The sequence below is a fragment of the Hyla sarda genome, chromosome 10, assembly GCF_029499605.1.
Source record: "Hyla sarda isolate aHylSar1 chromosome 10, aHylSar1.hap1, whole genome shotgun sequence".
Taxonomy (NCBI): Eukaryota; Metazoa; Chordata; class Amphibia; order Anura; family Hylidae; genus Hyla; species Hyla sarda.
In genome coordinates, this window is record NC_079198.1 from 74,495,184 (window position 1) to 74,514,098 (window position 18,915).

The 18,915-nt window shown below is 43.9% G+C and overlaps 1 protein-coding gene across 2 annotated transcripts in view; it reads left to right on the forward strand.

The window, feature by feature from the left end:
* The window catches only part of ZPR1 (ZPR1 zinc finger), a 33,748-nt gene extending 15,188 nt beyond the window's left edge, over window positions 1–18,560 (forward strand). Inside the window, exons 8-14 of one of the 2 annotated variants that reach the window (XM_056543240.1) lie at window positions 299–365; window positions 964–1,034; window positions 2,047–2,136; window positions 2,395–2,505; window positions 4,616–4,705; window positions 4,992–5,057; window positions 15,631–18,560. In XM_056543240.1, the coding sequence (XP_056399215.1) occupies window positions 299–365; window positions 964–1,034; window positions 2,047–2,136; window positions 2,395–2,505; window positions 4,616–4,705; window positions 4,992–5,057; window positions 15,631–15,765 (630 nt within the window). In that variant the 3' untranslated portion in view covers window positions 15,766–18,560. The remainder of the gene's footprint in view (window positions 1–298; window positions 366–963; window positions 1,035–2,046; window positions 2,137–2,394; window positions 2,506–4,615; window positions 4,706–4,991; window positions 5,058–15,630) is intronic. The other variant, XM_056543241.1, reaches the window with a different exon arrangement.
* The last annotated feature ends 355 nt before the right edge of the window (window positions 18,561–18,915 follow it).

The window sequence follows — 18,915 nt, forward strand, 5'->3', positions numbered from 1 at the left end:
TCCAGATATTTTTTTCTGGTTGAGTTTTCTTAATCCGGGATTCTTTCTGGGTCCTTTTGGACATGTTTCTTTGTTGGCTTCTCCTACTGCTTTGTGACAAAACTGATTACCTCACTTCCAGTGGGCGGGTATATCCTGACAGGGAAGAGCCAACTTTTTTTCCTAGTGTGTCAGCGCCTCCTAGTGGCAAGAGCATATACCATCAGTATAGGTGTCCCCCAATGAAGGCTACGATAAGAGATTTTATGGTGAGAACAAAAAAATCTCCCTTTGCTGATGCTTTATTCTCTTTTTACAGGTTCTTCAGTTTCACACTAACTGTCCTGAGTGTAATGCTCCTGCAGCAACCAATATGAAGTTAGTGCGTATCCTACAATCGCAGTGTGCATTCTGTTACTTTAGAGAAGTTAATTAGGTAGCTCCCAGTTGGGTAGGTAATTTTTGCCCCCAGTAGGTATAGATGGGTATCCCTCCCCATTTCCCCAGATGGAAGGTAAGTTGCCCCTAATTTTCAAAAATAGGTAATTCCACTCACATCCCCTCTGCTCCCACACAGAGTTTGGTCCCTCTTCCTCCTCCGCTCTGCTCCAGTCACCAAAGCAGCGCAGTACTTATTCTGCTGGCTAGGTGTGAGAGAATGATGTCATCATGTACAGACCACAGCTGAAGCCCTGCTCCGCTGTACAGTAAAAGAGCAGGGTGTTCAGACAGGACAACCGCTGTAAGTACGTTCTGTATCTTGCTAAGCTATTGGCATAGCATGCCATGAAATGTATGTATGATAGCAGGGACCGTATGAATGGACAAATGCGTGCATAGTCTGCATCACCACGGACTGTACATACTTGGGAGCACACAATTTTCTGACTGGAGCAAAATATAGTATTCTGGGGTTACAATAAGTGATGGGTTTGTTTTTACTGCTTTGTGTACAATGTGATGCCTCCCTTAACTGATTCTCAGAAATCCCTCACTTTAAAGAAGTCATTATCATGGCCACGAACTGTGATGCCTGCGGCCACAGAACCAATGAGGTAAGTTCATATTAAAAGTATAAGGATCAAGCCTTAGTCAAAAAAGCTTTGTGATTTACCTACTCATCATTTTTTATTTAATATAAATATATATAATCGTATATACTAGAGTATAAGCCGAGTCTCCTAATTTCACCCCAAAAACCCAATAAAAAGTTGACTCGACTATAAGCCTAGGGTGGGAAATACATCATCCCCCCCGCCCCTGTCATCATCCAGACCCCCGTCATTAACACCCTCATCATCATCCCCGCCTGTCATCATCCCCGCCTGTCATCATCCATCCCACACCCCCCTTCATCATCACCGCCTGTCATCATTACCCTGTCGTCATCCCACCCCCCCCCCTTCATCATCACCGCCTGTCATCAGCCCCCCCCCCCCTTCATTATACCCACCTGTGATCAGAAAAATTGTGCTGAAAAACTCTGCTTATGCTCTACTAGAACATTAATTCTTTATGTTTGAAAGCAAAGTGTGCAGTGCCCTACATCTCTCTTCTCTTGATTCCTCTTTTTTGACTTCTTGGAAACTCTCAAGGTTTAGTCCAAAATCCAGAATTTGTTAACCTAGCTCAAGCATTAGACACTTTGTTTTATGAAAAGATACACGTCCGTGTCCCAATCATTCATGGAGATATCTGCAAAACTTATTTATAGATTTTTCATAGTATATTGCTTTTAGCTGTGCTCCATCACTATCCTCTGGGGACAAAATGGTGGTTTGTTTTTTCTAAAGTTACAATTCCAGAAAAGGGACGGCAGGATTAGCTGCACATGGCAACATGACAGTAAATTCATGTCACTATTTGCAAAATTCTAGGAAGCATTGCTGATCATTAAGGGGTCTTACAGTGTTATGCAATAATTTGTGATCAGGGAGAGTGATCACACAGAAGTAGTGTGTATTTCACTGACCTGCTAGGAAAATTCAAAATTCCAAATTGAGCAGTAAAGGACTTCTAGGACTGTACCCTGTAACAGTGTGTAAATGTACAATATTTTTATTGTAGGTTAAATCTGGAGGAGCGATTGAACCTCTTGGTACTAGAATTACACTACACATAACAGATCCATCTGATCTTACTAGAGATGTATTAAAAGTGAGTAAATATAACTGTTTAATATAGCCTATAGCTTTTTATCCTGGTGACCTTTGTTGTAGAAGACTAGTTATGTCCCTTGTATTGTGTATTTTTTATTTGTTACTATTACAGATGATTTATTTTTTTTAAACTTTTCTCTTGTATTATCGTATTAGCTGCAGTTGTATCAATCCCTTCATCCTTCCATCACAATTACTTAAGCATTCTTAGATTTAACAGTTGTGATAAGATAATTTTACTATTTTAATCCGACAGTCTGAGACCTGCAGCTTAAGCATTCCAGAACTGGAGTTTGATCTGGGAATGGGAGCTCTGGGAGGGAAGTTTACTACTCTGGAGGGACTCTTGAAGGACATAAAAGATCTGGTAATAGATGATTCTGCATGTTATGCTGTATGATTTTTATTTATCTGAGGTAAAAATGAAATGGTGTCTTCTAATAAGGTGTTATTACCAATAACGTTAAATCATACCATTTTTTCAAATTAAGCATAAAAAGTTAAAGGAAAAAATATATAGCAGCAATGTCCACCTGCGCATGCCAAAAACTGCCCTTATCACAGTGATGAGAGAGAAGGCACAGATCAGCATATAATGATGTCATTATACTTAAAGAGATTTTCCAGGTTATTTTAAAACTACTTTTGACATGTCGATCAGCCATGTCTAAAGTTGTTGATTGCTCAGGGTCTTACTCCTGAGACCTGCTGGCGAGAGAACCGTACATTTCTTTGCATAGATTTCTATTCAGAAAAGTGGATGGATCTTACCGCCAGCCTGGGAGTGGGGTGTAATACAGCCCTCTTTCCCGGCTAATAACTTATGATCACAGCGGATCTAAGGAGTGAGATTCAGTGTGTGTTAAACATTTTTGACACGACTGATCGACATGTCAAAAGTTGTTTTTAATGACAGGAATGCTTTAATATTGATCGCCTATCTTCTCCACCACAAAGTGAACAGCATACCGAAATACCGAAATTTTTGGGCTGCACGATATGAATTTTTCCGATACCGCCTCCCCCTCGGGAATGAAGGAATCAGCCCAGCGCTGATTCATTCATTCATACCCGCCAGAGCTCTTCTGCTCCCCCCCCCAATTAATTATCAGCCCAGTGGGGTACTACTCACATATGTCAAGCACAGCCCTCCTCCTCTTTGGGGGCCGCTGGCGCTAGAACTCACTGCACTCCAGTGGTCTCCAACCTGCGGACCTCCAGATGTTGCAAAACTACAACTCCCAGCGTGCCCGGACAGCCAATGGCTGTCCAGGCATGCTGAGAGTTGTAGTTTTGCAACAGCTGGAGGTCTGCAGGTTTGAGACCACTGCTGTACGCTGTATATGCCCGGGCTGCAAAAGATACAGAAAATAAACTTTAACTTACCCACGTTGGCCTTATGCTGAGCCCACTGTCATGTAAAAAGCCGGCTTTTTACATGACAGTGGGCTCAGCCTATCACTGGCCGGGGCGGGACATCGCTCCGGCCGGTGATAGGCTGACGGCTGTCCGACGTTCCAGTCCCCAGCATATGGCCGACGTGGGTAAGTTAAAGTTTATTTTCTGTATCTTTTGCAGCCCGGGCATATACAGCGTACAGCAGTGGTCTCCAACCTGCGGACCTCCAGCTGTTGCAAAACTACAAATCCGAGCATGCCCGGACAGCCGTTGGCTGTCCGGGCATGCTGGGAGTTGTAGTTTTGCAACATCTGGAGGTCCGCAGGTTAGAGACCACTGGCGTACAGAGAGTTCCAGCACCAGCAGCCCCCAACAAAGAGGAGGAGGGCAGTGCTTGACATATGTGAGTAGTACCCCGCTGGGCTGATAATTAATTGGGGGGAGCAGAACAGCGCTGGCGGGTCACATGATTTTGGGGTGGGGGTGAGGGGTGAAAGAAATACCGTTATATACCGGTATATAACATAAGTTACAAAAATACCGTGATACACGTATTTGGTCATACCGCCCAGCTCTATTAGATATAGCTGCTGTAAAAAGCACGCCTCTATGGACGCAGCATCTGATTGTGGGCCTGCCAGGAATTCAACCCGCTCAGACCTGATATGGATTGCTTATCCTAAGGATAGGCCATTAATATTAATATCTTAGAAACCCCATTTAAGGTAGGCACTACAGGCCCGCATGGTTTAGCTCCATAAGGCCAGTTAAATTTGTATGTCTAATCAACATTTATGAAAAGTGCACAAATAGTATGGCACTGTGAGCTACCACTAATGGCGGCCACACGCAGGTGGAGGGGTCCATAGATGTGGCTCCCAAAGGTAGGGCTGAGGATATAACATACATGTTCAAGTAGGAATGACATTTTAAAATTATGTAAAAATATTACTTGGTCATTTTCTGCTTCTTGTTTTGTAGCTTAGATATTGTTATTCATCAGAACATAGACTGAGCCAGACCACATGCAGTACATGACGTGAATTTGTAGACTCTTTATTCTGTTAATGTTCTTACAGGTGGTTGACAAAAATCCCTTTACTCTTGGCGACAGCAGTACATCAGACAGAAAGGAGAAATTGCAGGAATTCGGCAGAAAAATTGACCAGGTAAATATTCCTGGGAATCTCTTTTTAGTTCATCACTTTACACACTAGCATTGGTAGGTTTCCTCAAGTTTCCATCGTTCTTGACAGTGAGAATATGGAGTTCAGTAAATACTGGAATCCGAGCAGATCAATCAGAAGTCAACAGGGAGCAATACAGTACAATGGATCCACCATATTGTTATACGTGTGACAACACAAATCTTCATGAACAGATTGTTACTTGCTCATTGATGTTTTTGAATAATTTTTTTATTTTTTTTTTATTTTTTTTTCTTTCCCCCCACAGATCTTAGAAGGACAGATAAAAGTTCATTTTGTTCTGGAGGATTCAGCAGGGAACAGCTATCTCCAGGTACAGTAAAATATCCCTTAGTGGACACCTCCCAATAGTGGACAGTTTTTTATTCCCCGGCAGAGTCCCATAAGACTTAATGTATTTGTACCCTCTGTGTGCCATTTCATCCCCCTCACCCCTTGTGCCACATAACTTTTCTCCTTCCCTCCTCCCCCTGTTGTTCTTCTTACCTGGCCAGTAGGCTCAGGTACAGAAGCTTTCAGTAGGTTTGGCTTTCTCCTGACATTCCTGACATTCCTCTGAGAGGCTGTGAGCAGCGGCGGCTGGAGGCATTGACAAATGACACTCCTGACGTCACTCGACAGTGCCCGCAGCCACTGCTGCTGCTCTCAGTAAGTTCAGCTCAGAGGATGTCAAGAGAATGTCAAACCCACTGAGAGCTTCTGCACCTGAGCCTGCTGGCCAGGTGAGAACAACAAGGGAAGGGGAAAAGTGGTGAGGCACAAGGGGTGAGGGGGGTATGATTTGGCACAGGGAATAAAATGGACTAGGGGTTTAAAGGGGGAATGAAATGGCACAGGGGGTGTTAGGGGTGTTAGAATTTGCATAGAGGGTAATAAAGGGGAAAATGATGTGGCACAGGGGGTAAGAGAGAAGAATGAAGTGTCATTGAAGGGAACAAGAGGGGGAATTAAACATCACTGGTAGAGTCTACTGTAATATTGCTTTATATCAGGTTTTATAGGTAATTACACTCTGAAGTGAGTATAGTACAGTATTTGATCATTTAGAAAGATTTTTGAGCCTTTTATCTCAATAGCGGACACATTTTCCGGTCCCTGCCGCTCGCCAGGCAGAGATCGGAACCGGATGCCTGCTGAAATCCTTCAGCAGGCATCCAGGGCAAACGCCGAGGGGGGCCATGTAGGCCCCCCATGTCGGCGATCGCCGCAAATCGCAAGGGAAATCGCCCTTGCAATCTGCGGCGATACCGGGCTGATCGGGTCTCTGGGACCCGACTGACCGGTAATTTCGCATGATCCCGGCTGTCACAGACAGCCAGGACCATGCTGAAGTATAGCAGCGAGGTGGCAAGCCGGCCACCTCCTCCGATCCCCTGCGATTCTTCGGTTAACCGACCAATCGCAGGGGGGGGGGGTTACTTCCTCCCACCCTGCCCGGCCCCTGGAAGTCTGGACAGGACGGGAGGAAGACCGGAGGACGCGACGGAGGACGGGGGAGTGCTGGGGCCCGGCCCCGGTACTTACCTCGTCCCTAAAGACCCGGATCCAGACGATGAAGACGGCGGCGACAGGTGAGTAGATCTTCAGCCGCGGTCGGGCCCTTTACGGCAATGCACGTCGCCGTAAAGCGACATGCATTGCTGTATTGGGACCCTGTATACTACAACTCCCAGCATGCCCAGACAGCCCTTGGCATCTGGGCATGCTGGGAGTTGCAGTTTTGCAACATCTGGAGGTCCACAGTTTGGAGACCACTGTGCCCTTCCAGATGTTGCAAAACTACACATCCTCAGCATGCCCTTACTGTCCAGGCATGCTGGGAGATGTAGTTCTGTAACATCTGGCCCTTCAGATGTTGCAGAACTACAACTCCCAGCATGCCTGGACAATTTTGGCATACTGGGAGTTGTAGTTTTGCAACATCTGGAAGGGCACAGATTGGGAACCACTGTATTAGTGGTCTGCAAACTGAAGTCCTCCAGATGTTGCAAAACTACAACTCCAAGCATGCTGGGAGTTGTAGTTTGGCAACATTTGGCTCTAAAGATGTTGCCGAACTACTACTTCCAGCATGCCTGAGAATGTTTGGGAGTAGTGGTTTTGCAACAACTGGAGGCACACTGGTTGGGAAACATTGTCTGTGTCCTAACTCAGTGTTTCCCAACCCGTGTGCCTCCAGCTGTTGCAAAACTATAACTACCAGCATGCACTGATAGACTGTGCATGCTGGGAGTTGTAGTTTTGCAACAGCTGGAGGTTCCCCCCCCCCCCTGTGAATGTACAGGGTACACGAACACAAAATAAAAAGTAAAAAACCCTACATATACACATACCCCTACACAGCCCCCCTCCCCAATAAAAATGAAAAACGTCTGGTACGCCACTGTTTTCAAAACGGAGCCTCCAGCTGTTGCAAAACTCCCAGTATTGCCGGACAGCCGTTGACTGTCCAGGCATGCTGGGAGTATTGCAACAGCTGGAGGCACCCTGTTTGGGAATCACTGGCGTAGAATACCCCTATGTCCCCCCCTTTGCAAATCCCTAATTCAGGCCTCAAATGCGCATGGCGCTCTCACTTTGGAGCCCTGTCGTATTTCAAGGCAACAGTTTAGGGCCACATATGGGGTATCGCCGTACTCGGGGGAAATTGCCTAACAAATTTTGGGGGGCTTTTTCTCCTTTCACCCCTTATGAAAAGGTGAAGTTGGGGTCTACACCAGCATGTTAGTGTAAAAAAATAATTTTTTTACACTAACATGCTGGTGTTGCCCCATACTTTTCATTTTGACAAGAGGTAAAAGGGAAAAAAGCCCGCCAAAATTTGTAATGCAATTTCTCCCGACTATGGAGATACCTCATATGTGGGCGCAAAGTGCTCTGGGGGCGCACAACAAGGCCCAGAAGGGAGAGTGCACCATGTACATTTGAGGTGATTTGCACAGGGGTGGCTGATTGTTACAGCGGTTTTGACAAACGCAAAAAAAAAAAAAAAAAAAAAATACAACCCCACATGTGACCCCATTTCGGAAACTACACCCCTCATGAAATGTAATGAGGGGTGCAGTGAGAATTTACACCCCACTGGTGTCTGACATATCTTTGGAACAGTGGGCTGTGCAAATTAAAAATTTTGTACAGCCCACTGTTCCAAAGATCTGACAGACACCAGTGGGGGGTAAATGCTCACTGTACCCCTTGTTACGTTCCTCAAGGGGTCGAGTTTCCAAAATGGTATGCCATGTGGGGGTTATTTTGCTGTCCTGGCACCATAGGGGCTTCCTAAATGCGACATGCCCCCCGAGCAAAATTTGCTCTCAAAAAGCCAAATATTACTCCTTCTCTTCTGAGCATTGTAGTTCGCCCGTAGTGCGCTTCAGGTCAACTTATGGGGTACCTCCATACTCAGAAGAGATGGGGTTACAAATTTTGGGGGGTATTTTCTGCTATTAACCCTTGCATAAATGTGAAATTTGGGGGGAAACACACATTTTAGTGACTTTTTTAATTTTTTTACATATGCAAAAGTCGTGAAACACCTGTGGGGTATTAAGGCTCACTTTATTCCTTGTTACGTTCCTCAAGGGGTTTCCAAAGGGGTTTCTAGTTTCCAAAATGGTATGCCATGTGTTTTTTTTTTTCCTGCTCTGGCACCATAGGGCTTCCTAAATGCAACATGCCCCCAAAAACCATTTCAGAAAAACGTACTCTCCAAAATCCCCTTTTTATAATGGGGTCATTTGTGGGGTATTTCTAAGATGAAGACCCTTCAAATCCACTTCAAACCTGAGCTGGTCCCTGAAAAATTGTGATTTTGGAAATTTTGTGAAAAATTGGAAAATTGCTGCTGAACTTTGAAGCCCTCTGGTGTCTTCCAAAAGTAAAAACACGTCAATTTTATGATGCAAATATAAAGTAGACATATTGTATATGTGAATAAAAAAAAAATATTTGGAATATCCATTTTCCTTACAAGCAGAGAGCTTCAAAGTTAGAAAAATGCAAAATTTTCAATTTTTTCATCAAATTTTGGAATTTTTCACTAAGAAACGATGCAAGTATCGACAAAATTTTACCAATAACATAAAGTAGAATATGTCACGAAAAAACAATCTCGGAATCAGAATTATAGGTAAAAGCATCCCAGAGTTATTAATGTTTAAAGTGACAGTGGTCAGATGTTCAAAAAACGCTCTGGTCCTAAGGTGTAAAATGGCCTGGTCCTTAAGGGGTTAAAGGGGTACTCCGGTAGAAAAAGTTTTTTTATTTATTTTAAATCAACTGGTGCCATAAAGTTAAACAGATTTGTAAATTACTTCTATTAAAAAATCTTAATCCTTTCAGTACTTATTAGCTGCTGAATACTACAGAAGAAATTATTTTCTTTTTGGAACAGAGAGCTCTCTGCTGACATCACGAGCACAGTGCTCTCTGCTGACATCTCTGTCCATTTTAGGAACTGACCAGAGCAGCATATGTTTGCTACAGGGATTTTCTCCTACTCTGGACAGTTGCTAAAATGGACAGAGATGTCAGCAGAGAGCACTGTGCTCGTTATTAGTAGAGTGCTCTGTGTTCCAAAAAGAAAATAATTTCTTCTCTAGTATTCAGCAGCTAATAAGTACTGGAAGGATTAAGATGTTTTAATAGAAGTAATTTACAAATCTATTTAACTTTCTGGCACCAGTTGATTTAAAAAAAATAAAAATAAAATAAGTGTTCCACTGCAGTACCCCTTAAATGAAAGCAATTGCAAAACCTATTGGTTTTGCATGCTTTACAACATATCAAAAGTTTTTATATCTGACAGTGCCCATTTAAGCCTAATTCTGACCTTACCATCTGAATGTCACAGCTGGAATTGGGACTTATCAGCCTAGGCAACGTTCTTCCACTTTTCAATTGTCCAATTTTGGTGAGCCTGTGAGAATTGTACCCTCAGTTTACTGTTGCGCCAAGTGTGTTGTTTTTGCTGCTGTATCCAATCTGCTTTAACCCCTTCAAGACGGAGCCCATTTTGGCCTTAAGGACCGGAGCGTTTTTTGCACATCTGACCACTGTCACTTTAAACATTAATAACTCTGGAATGCTTTTACTTATCAATCTGATTCCGAGATTGTTTTTTCATAACATATTCTACTTTAACATAGTGGTAAATTTTTGTCGATACTTGCATCATTTCTTGGTAAAAAATCCGTAAATTTGATGAAAAATTTGAAAATTTAGCATTTTTCTAACTTTGAAACTTTCTGCTTGTAAGGAAAATGGATATTACGAATACATTTTTTTTTGGTTCACATATACAATAAGTCTACTTTATGTTTGCATCATAAAATTGACGTGTTTTGACTTTTGGAAGACATCAGAGGGCTTCAACGGTCAGCAGCAATTTTCCGATTTTTCACAAAATTTTCAAACTCAGTATTTTTCAGGGACCAGTTCAGGTTTGAAGTGGATTTGAAGGGTCTTCATATTAGAAATACCCCATAAATGACCCCATTATAAAAACTACACCCCCAAAGTATTCAAAATGACATTCAGTAAGTGTTTTAACCCTTTAGGTGTTTCACACGAATAGCAGCAAAGTGAAGGAGAAAATTCACAATCTTCATTTTTTACACTCACATGTTCTTGTAGACCCAATTTTTTTATTTTTACAAGGGGTAAAAGGACAAAATTTTTACTTGTATTTGTAGCCCAATTTCTCTCGAGTAAGGACATACCTCATATGTCTATGTAAAGTGTTCGGCGGGCGCAGTAGAGGGCTCAGAAGGGAAGGAGCGACAAGGGGATTTTGGAGAGTACGTTTTTCTGAAATGGTTTTTGGGGGGCATGTTGCATTTAGGAAGCCCTTATGGTGCCAGAACAGCAAAAAAAAAAAACACATGGCATACCATTTTGGAAACTAGACCCCTCGGGGAATGTAACATGGGATAAAGTGAACCTTAATACCCCACAGGTGTTTCACGACTTTTGCAAATGTAAAAAAAAAAATAATAATTTTTACCTAAAATGCTTGTTTTCCCCAAATTTTTTAATTTTTAAAAAGGGTATTAGCAGAAAATACCCCTAAAAATTTGAAGCCCAATTTCTCCTGATTCAGAAAACACCCCATATGGGGGTGAAAAGTGCTCTGCTGGCGCACTACAGGTCTCAGAAGAGAAGGCGTCACATTTGGCTTTTTGAAAGCAAATTTTTCTCTGGGGGCATGCCGCATTTAGGAAGCCCCTATGGTGCCAGGACAGCAAAAAAAAAAACACATGGCATATCATTTTAGAAACTAGACCCCTCAGGGAACGTAACAAGGGGTTAAGTGAACCTTTATACCCCACAGGTGTTTCACGACTTTTGCATATGTAAAAAAAAAAATTTTTTTTTACCTAAAATGCTTGTTTTCCCAAAAATTTTACATTTTTAAAAAGGGTAAAAGCAGAAAATACCCCCCAAAATTTGTAACCCAATTTCTCCCGAGTACGGCGATACCCCATATGTGACCCTAAACTGTTGCCTTGAAATACAACAGGGCTCCAAAGTGAGAGCACCATGCGCATTTGAGGCCTGAATTAGGGACTTGAATAGGGGTGGACATAGGGGAATTCTACGCCAGTGATTCCCAAACAGGGTGCCTCCAGCTGTTGCAAAACTCCCAGCATGCCTGGACAGTCAACGGCTGTCCGGCAATACTGGGAGTTGTTGTTTTGCAACAGCTGGAGGCTCCGTTCTGGAAACAGTGGCATACCAGACGCTTTCATTTTTATTGGGGAGGGGAGGGGGGTTGTATAGGGGTATGTGTATACGTAGTGTTTTTTACTTTTTATTTTTTGTGTTAGTGTAGTGTAGTGTTTTTAGGGTACAGTCGCACCGGCGGGGGTTCACAGTAGTTTCTCGCTGGCAGTTTGAGCTGCAGCAGAAAGTTTGCGGCAGCTCAAACTTGCAGCCAGATACTTACTGTAATCCTCCGCCCATGTGAGTGTACCCTGTACGTTCACATTGGGGGGGGGGGGGGGACATCCAGCTGTTGCATAACTACAACTCCCAGCATGCCCGTTGGCTGTCGGTGACTGCTGAGAGTTGTAGTTTTGCAACAACTATAGGCACACTGGTTATGTATCACTGAGTTTGTGACCTAACTCAGTGTTTCACAACCAGTGTGCCTCCAGCTGTTGCAAAACTACAACTCCCAGCATGTACGGTGCATGATGTACGGTGACTGCTGAGAGTTGTAGTTTGCAACAGCTGGAGGCACACCGGTCGTGAAACACTGAGTTAGGTAAAAAAAAAACTCTGAGTTTCACAACCAGTGTGCCTTCAGCTGTTGCAAAACTACAACTCTAAGCAGTCACTGACAGCCAACGGGCATGCTGGGAGTTGTAGTTATGCAACCAGCAGATGCACCACTACAACTCCCAGCATGCACTTTAGCTGTTTGTGCAAGCTGGGAGTTGTAGTTATAAAACAGCTGAAGGTACACTTTTCCATAGAAAAAATGTGCCTCCAGCTGTTGCAAAACCATAAGTCCCAGCATGCCCATAAGGGAATGCTGGGAGTTGTGGTGGTCTGCCTCCTGTTGTTGCATAACTACAGCTCCCAGCATGCCCTTTTTGCATGCTGGGAGCTGTTGCTAAGCAACAGCAGGAGGCTGTCACTCACCTCCAACGATCCAGCCGCATGAGGACTGTCCCTCGCCGCTGCTGCCGCCGCTGCTCCTGGGGCCCCGATCCCAACATTGACGCCGGGGATCGGGGTCCCCAGCACCAGGGGTGCACGTCCCGCACCCGCTCACGTCCTCCGGAAGAGGGGCGGAGCGGGTGCGGGAGTGACACCCGCAGCAGGCGCCCTGATTGGTCGGCCGGTAATCCGGCCGACGAATCAGGGCGATTGTGAGGTGGCACCAGTGCCACCTCACCCCTGCAGGCTCTGGCTGTTCGTGGCCGTCAGAGACGGCCCCGAACAGCCAGTAATTCCGGGTCACCGGGTCCCTGGAGGCCCGATTGACCCGGAATCGCCGTAGATCGCTGGACTGAATTGTCGCCGACATGGCGGGGCATAATGACCCCCCTGGGTGATATGCCGGGATGCCTGCTGAACGATTTCAGCAGGCATCCGGCTCCGGTCCCCAACCGGCTAGCGGTGGGGGCCGGAATTCCCACGAGCGTATGGATACGCCCTCGGTCCTTAAGGACTCGGGATGCAGGGCGTATCCATACGCCCTATGTCCTGAAGAGGTTAAAGGACAACTGTAGTGGTCTAAAATCCCTGCCCAAATGTTGCCCAAATGTTCCCCAAACAAAAGTTATACAATTCAGTCAAATAGTTATATTTACCTATATGCAGCCATTTCTGAGATATTCGAGTTGCCAGCATGGTCCAGTAGTCCTGCGTCCGTCCCCTATTCATTACATTGCAGCCTCCATCTTGGGGACGGAGATCTCTTCCTCCCAGCAGTGTTTGTGCTCCCCTAGCCTCCGTCCAGTCCTCCCTGCTTATGCATATGCATAGGCGGGTGCTTTCTGAAGCAGCCATAGGCTCAGCCGCAGAAACGCCCCTATCTGTAATCTCTCTCTGTCTCCTATCTGTAAGATTCAAGCAGGGGGAGAAAGAGGACGTACACAGCTCCTCCCACCTCCCCTGCTCTGTCTACATAGGACCTCACCTATCACAGGGAGGTTTGAGGTTTTCACAGGGAAAACACAGAGCAAACCACAGAGCAGGGAGGGGGGAGGGGAGGACATGTGTGTCAAGGAGACATATTACACTGCAGGGGCTGGTGGTGTATAGACTACAGGGAATACATTTCATACTGGAGATGATTTCTGTGTGTGAGAGGGGGGGGGGGGACTACTGAATGACACATGCTGGGAGTTGTAGTCCCTGTTAGGTGTGTGTATGCCAGTGTTTCCCAACCAAGGAATGCTGGTGGTAGTAGTTTTGCAACATCTGGAGGCACCCTGGTTGGGAAACACTTTTGTATGAACTACAACTCCCAGGAGACTACTGAAATAATATAGGAGTTGGTGAACTACAACTTCCAGGAAACTACAGAAATACAATAGAGGTGTTGGTGAACTACAAATCCCAGGAGACTACTGATACAATAGAGGAGTTGGTGAACTACAACTCCCAGGAGACTATAGAGATACAATATAGGTGTTGAACTACAACTCCCAGGAGACTACTTGTGTGATTGAGTGTATACAGGAGAGCCGAGTGTGATTGTGTGTATACAGCAGAGCCAAGTGTGTGATCCAGTGTATACAGCAGAGCCTCTGTTCTGCTGCATACACTCAATCACACACTCAGCTCTGCTGTATACACACAATCGCACACTCGGCTCTGCTGTATACATATGATCACACACTCGGCTCTGCTTTATACACACGATCGCACACTCGGCTCTGCTGTATACATATGATCACACACTCGGCTCTGCTGTATGCATATGATCACACACTTGGCTCTGCTTTATACACTTGATCACCCACTCGGCTCTGCTGCATACACTTGATCACCCACTCGGCTCTGCTGTATACACTCGATCACCCACTCGGCTCTGCTGTAAACACTCGATCACACACCCAGCTCTGCTGTATACACTGGATTACACATGCTGAGATTTGTAGTCTTGCAACAGCTGGAGGCCCCAGCTGCAAATCCAAGCATGCACGAACAGCAGAAAGGTGACGGCATGCTGGGATGTGTAGTCTTGCAACAGCTGGAGTCACCTCTGCAACTCCAAGCATGCACATACAGCAGAAAGGTGACAGGGCATGCTGGGATTTGTAGTCTTGCAACAGCTGGAGGCACCACTGCAACGCCCGAACAGCATAAAAAATAACTGGGCATGCTTGGAGTTGTAGTTGTGAAAAAGATGGAGGGACCCCTATCAGGACAGTTTTTTATAGACAAACAATTATGTTTTTTACCATTTTTACTTTCACTATCCACTCTCCAGTGCCGACACTGCTGAGTATAGCTATGCAGACTGTCTGTCTATATAGTTAGGATCTAACATGAGCACGGAGGCAGCTGCTTAATCACAGGACAGGAGCCAGCATGGGAAGGGGCAGATGAGCAGAAGGGGAGGGTATATGTATAGTGGAGGGAGATGTAGGCGTTACAATATAATTTGCTCGGGGGATAGAACAGGGGGCGGGCAGCAGCTTACAGGAAGTAAGCACAAGGCATGATGGGAGATGTAGTTTTACTTCCACTTCTCCTCAGTAATTCGTGTGCTGAGAACGGCTGGGCCAATTTTGACGGGGGAGACCTCATTGGAAAGGTCTTTCAAAGACCTATTAAATTAGGTAAAAACGTTTTTTTTGCCCAGCACTGCAGATGTCCTTTAATGTGTGTTTTAGAGACTGGAGGAGATGTATCAAAACCTGTCCAGAGGAAAAGTTGCTGAGTTGCCCATGTATTCTGCATACCTTGGCTGGAACAAATTCATTATTTGAGTTACTGTTGCCTTTCTGTCATCTTAAACTAGTCTGGCCATTCTTCCTGACCTCCAACATCAACAAAGCATTTTCGTCCACACAACTGCAGCTCACTGGAGATTTTTTTTTTCAGACCATTCTATGTAAACCCTTGAGATGACGGTGTGTAAAAATCCCAGTAGATCAGCAGTTCCTGAAATACTCAGACCAGCCTGTCCGGCACAAACAACCATGCCATTTTCAAAGCCATTTAAATCCCATTTTTTCCCCATTCTGTTTCTCTTTTTGAACTTCAGCAAGTTGTCTTGACCACATCTGCATAATTGGCTGATTAGCTATTTGCGTTAACAAGCAATTTAACAGGTGTACCTTATACAGTGGCCAGTGAGTGTATGAAGACAGAGGTAACTGCCGATATTGTGCTCCCATTGTAATAATTTCCTTTCTTTGCAGAATGTGTATGCTCCAGAGGAGGATCCTGAAATGAAAGTGGAGAAGTATGAGCGATCATTTGAACAGAATGAAGACCTGGGTCTCAATGACATGAAAACTGAAGGTTATGAAGAACACGAACCAAGTAGTTGTTAGCAGTCTATAATCCACGCTTCAGACTGTGGAAAGAAAGCAGAGAGTCATTCTGCAATCTGCTTCTAGAACAGTCCAGCAGCTACATCACCTTGTGCCAGATATGCTGAGAAATAACCAACTTTCTATATTGGCATAGAAACCATCCAAGAGGATATAGGGCCCCCATTGTATAATGTTATCCTATATGTCCTTTAAAGTTCTCAAGATAGGGGGCACTATGTGTTCTGACCTTCTTCTTTTTTTTTTTTTTTTTTTCTTGAGAGGAAGATTGTGGACAAGTATTAGACACAGAATCAATAATACCCACGGTGCAGGGGAAAGGATCAAAACACCAGTATTTTATGTTCATGGCAAAAAAATATAGTTATTGCTATTTTCTGTGTGTTACGTAAGAATAACCGTGCATACAGCTTTGTTTACCTAATCAGTGCACATTGCACTGTCATTATGGGTAACAATTGGTAAAATGAAAGGGTAAGGCTGGGTTCACATCACGTTTTCTCCCATAAGGGAGCGCATACGGCAGGGGGGAGCTAAAACCTCGCGCTCCCATATGCCTTTCTATGCGCTCGCGTATGTAATTCATTTCATTGAGCCGACCGGAGTAAAACGTTGCGCCGTATGCGCTTTTTCCCCAGACCTAAAACTGTGGTAAACCACGGTTTTAGGTCTGGTTGTAAGAGCACATATGGTGCAAAAATGAGCCGACCGAACGTTTCACTCCGGCCGGCTCATTGAAATGAATTACATACGGGAGCGTATAGAAAGGCATACGGGAGTGCATAGAAAGGCATATGGGAGCGCGAGGTTTTAGCTCTCCCCTGCCGTATGCGCTCCCGTATGGGAGAAAACGTGATGTGAACCCAGCCCTTACTTGACTAACCATGGGGATATCTGAACTAAAGGACAATTATTTATGTCTCATCATAGACATTGGTGGGACATCGTTACAATATGGCACTAATCTGACAATAGCTGGAACAATGTGGCAGCCGCACTGTATTTCATTGTAGCACTCTGCATGAGTCAGAGATAAGTCCTCTGCTAATCGGACATTGGTGGCTTATCCTAGTGATAGGACGCTATGTCTTTAAGACAACCTCCTTTTGATTTTGTGCCAGACAGTGTTCGTAAAGGGGTTTTCCAGACATAAATGATTGATGGCCTGTCCTTGGGAGAAGCCATCAATCAGCTATAGCAGGACTGCCATGGCCAGATCATGTCTGTGAATGGGGCTGTAGGCAAAGTTGGCTGTGTTTGCTGTGTAGTGGCCATGCCTGGTTACTTCTGCTCAGTTCATATTTCATCTGTAGGTGCTAAGCTGCAGTAAACAGAAAACTGCTTCCTGCCCCGGCCCAGCAGGCCTGCAAAACAGCTGATTGGTGGGGTGCTGATCCTGAGGATGGGCCATCAATCATTTTTTGCTCTGAAAACCCTTTTCAATTTAAATGGGCACTGTTACTTGCAAAAACTTTTTTATGTAATCTAAATAACATATGTATATTTGTGATATACAGTGGTAAAAATGTGTATATTTGTGGCTGAAAGAAATGCTGTCTTGTCCCTGCAGCTATTGCCTGTGTGTCTCTGTGCAGAGACAAAATACAGGAAGTGTGAGTGGACATACAGCAGGATGACTGACAAGCCAAGAGCCTCACTTCCTGTATTTGGTCTCCTCACAGAGACACATATGCAATAGCTGCAGGGACAAGACAGCATTTTTTTTTAACACAAAAATATACACATTTTTTAACCACTGTATATTACAAATAAATATATAATATATGATCTACTAATATTAAGTTTTTGCAAATAAGTATACTTTAATGTTTCCTATATTTTGAATAGTAGAATAAGTAGATGCCAAGACTGAAAATTAAGCATCCTTCTCAACGTGCATTGGGGTGCAAGGTTTTTTATTTTCTTCTACCAACAGTACAGTATTAACCCTCACACAGTACACCATATTTGATTGGTAAATTCCTTAGAAACTGGGAAAAGCTCCATTCTACTACATTAGTTATTTGGTAGATGGACCGTACCATCTGGTAACAAGTGTTTTGAAATTGCTCTTGAATAAAATTTTTCACTGGTGATGAACTTATAGACAACCAGGGCTTTCTGCTCCTAACTGTGTAATTGCTTGCTTACCAGGAGCATTAGGTGGGCAGGGTCTTATGGAAGCCACATACGCTTGTTTCTCAGCAAAATATAGATGAAGTGACATAAAAAGCTGTGCTTATAAGGGGATGTTCACACTGAGAAAATTCTGAATTCCTCTGTGAATCCAAAATCTTTTGCATGGACAGAGCTTATCCACAATTAGCGCTTATATCCATGCCAATTTTTTGTGGACAGAAGTGCGGTCCGATTGACAGATGGGACTTTCCTGATGGATTCCGGCAGAAGAATGAACAGGTTCAATCTGCTGCTGGAATCCAAATGGGATGGAAATACCATTTAAAAACCATGAACGCATTTAATACCAGGGTCCTGCTTAAGTGCAACATATTTATTCTTGTGTGGAAGATGAATTGGGGTGTATTCACACAGGGCCATTGAACCACAGTTTTACTGCTATTTGAGCTCTACCTATGCTAGCTGTAGCAAATAGCGTAAATTTTTTTTATTATTATTATTTTTTTTATATATATATTATGCAGTGGTTCTTGGCTTTGCAGCAAAAAAATGCTGTGCGATCATCTCCCATTGTGAATACTCGCTGCAGCAATGTTTTTTTTTTTTTTCTTTCTTAAAACAAAGATGGTAATGTCATTTTATTTTCTTGAAATAAAACAGAGTTTTGTTTTTTATGTTGATTTTAAAGTGTGAGGTTTCTTCCTACATTTATTGGGCAACATTCATACCTAGATATGTGGATAAAATTTTGTAGAACACAAAGTAGCGCAGCACGATTTGGGGAAAATTTTAGATTATGGAGGTTAATATTTTTATTTAGATATACGATTGAAATATAATTAATGAAGTCCCCAATATCCTGGCCAATACCCCAATTTCATGTCCACATTCCCCATTTCACATGTCCACACCCCCATGTCACATCTCCCCCATTAATGTTGTGCCTTGATTCTTACTTAACCCCACTTTACCGCAAATCCAATTCTCTGTGCAGTATGGTGTCTTATAGGA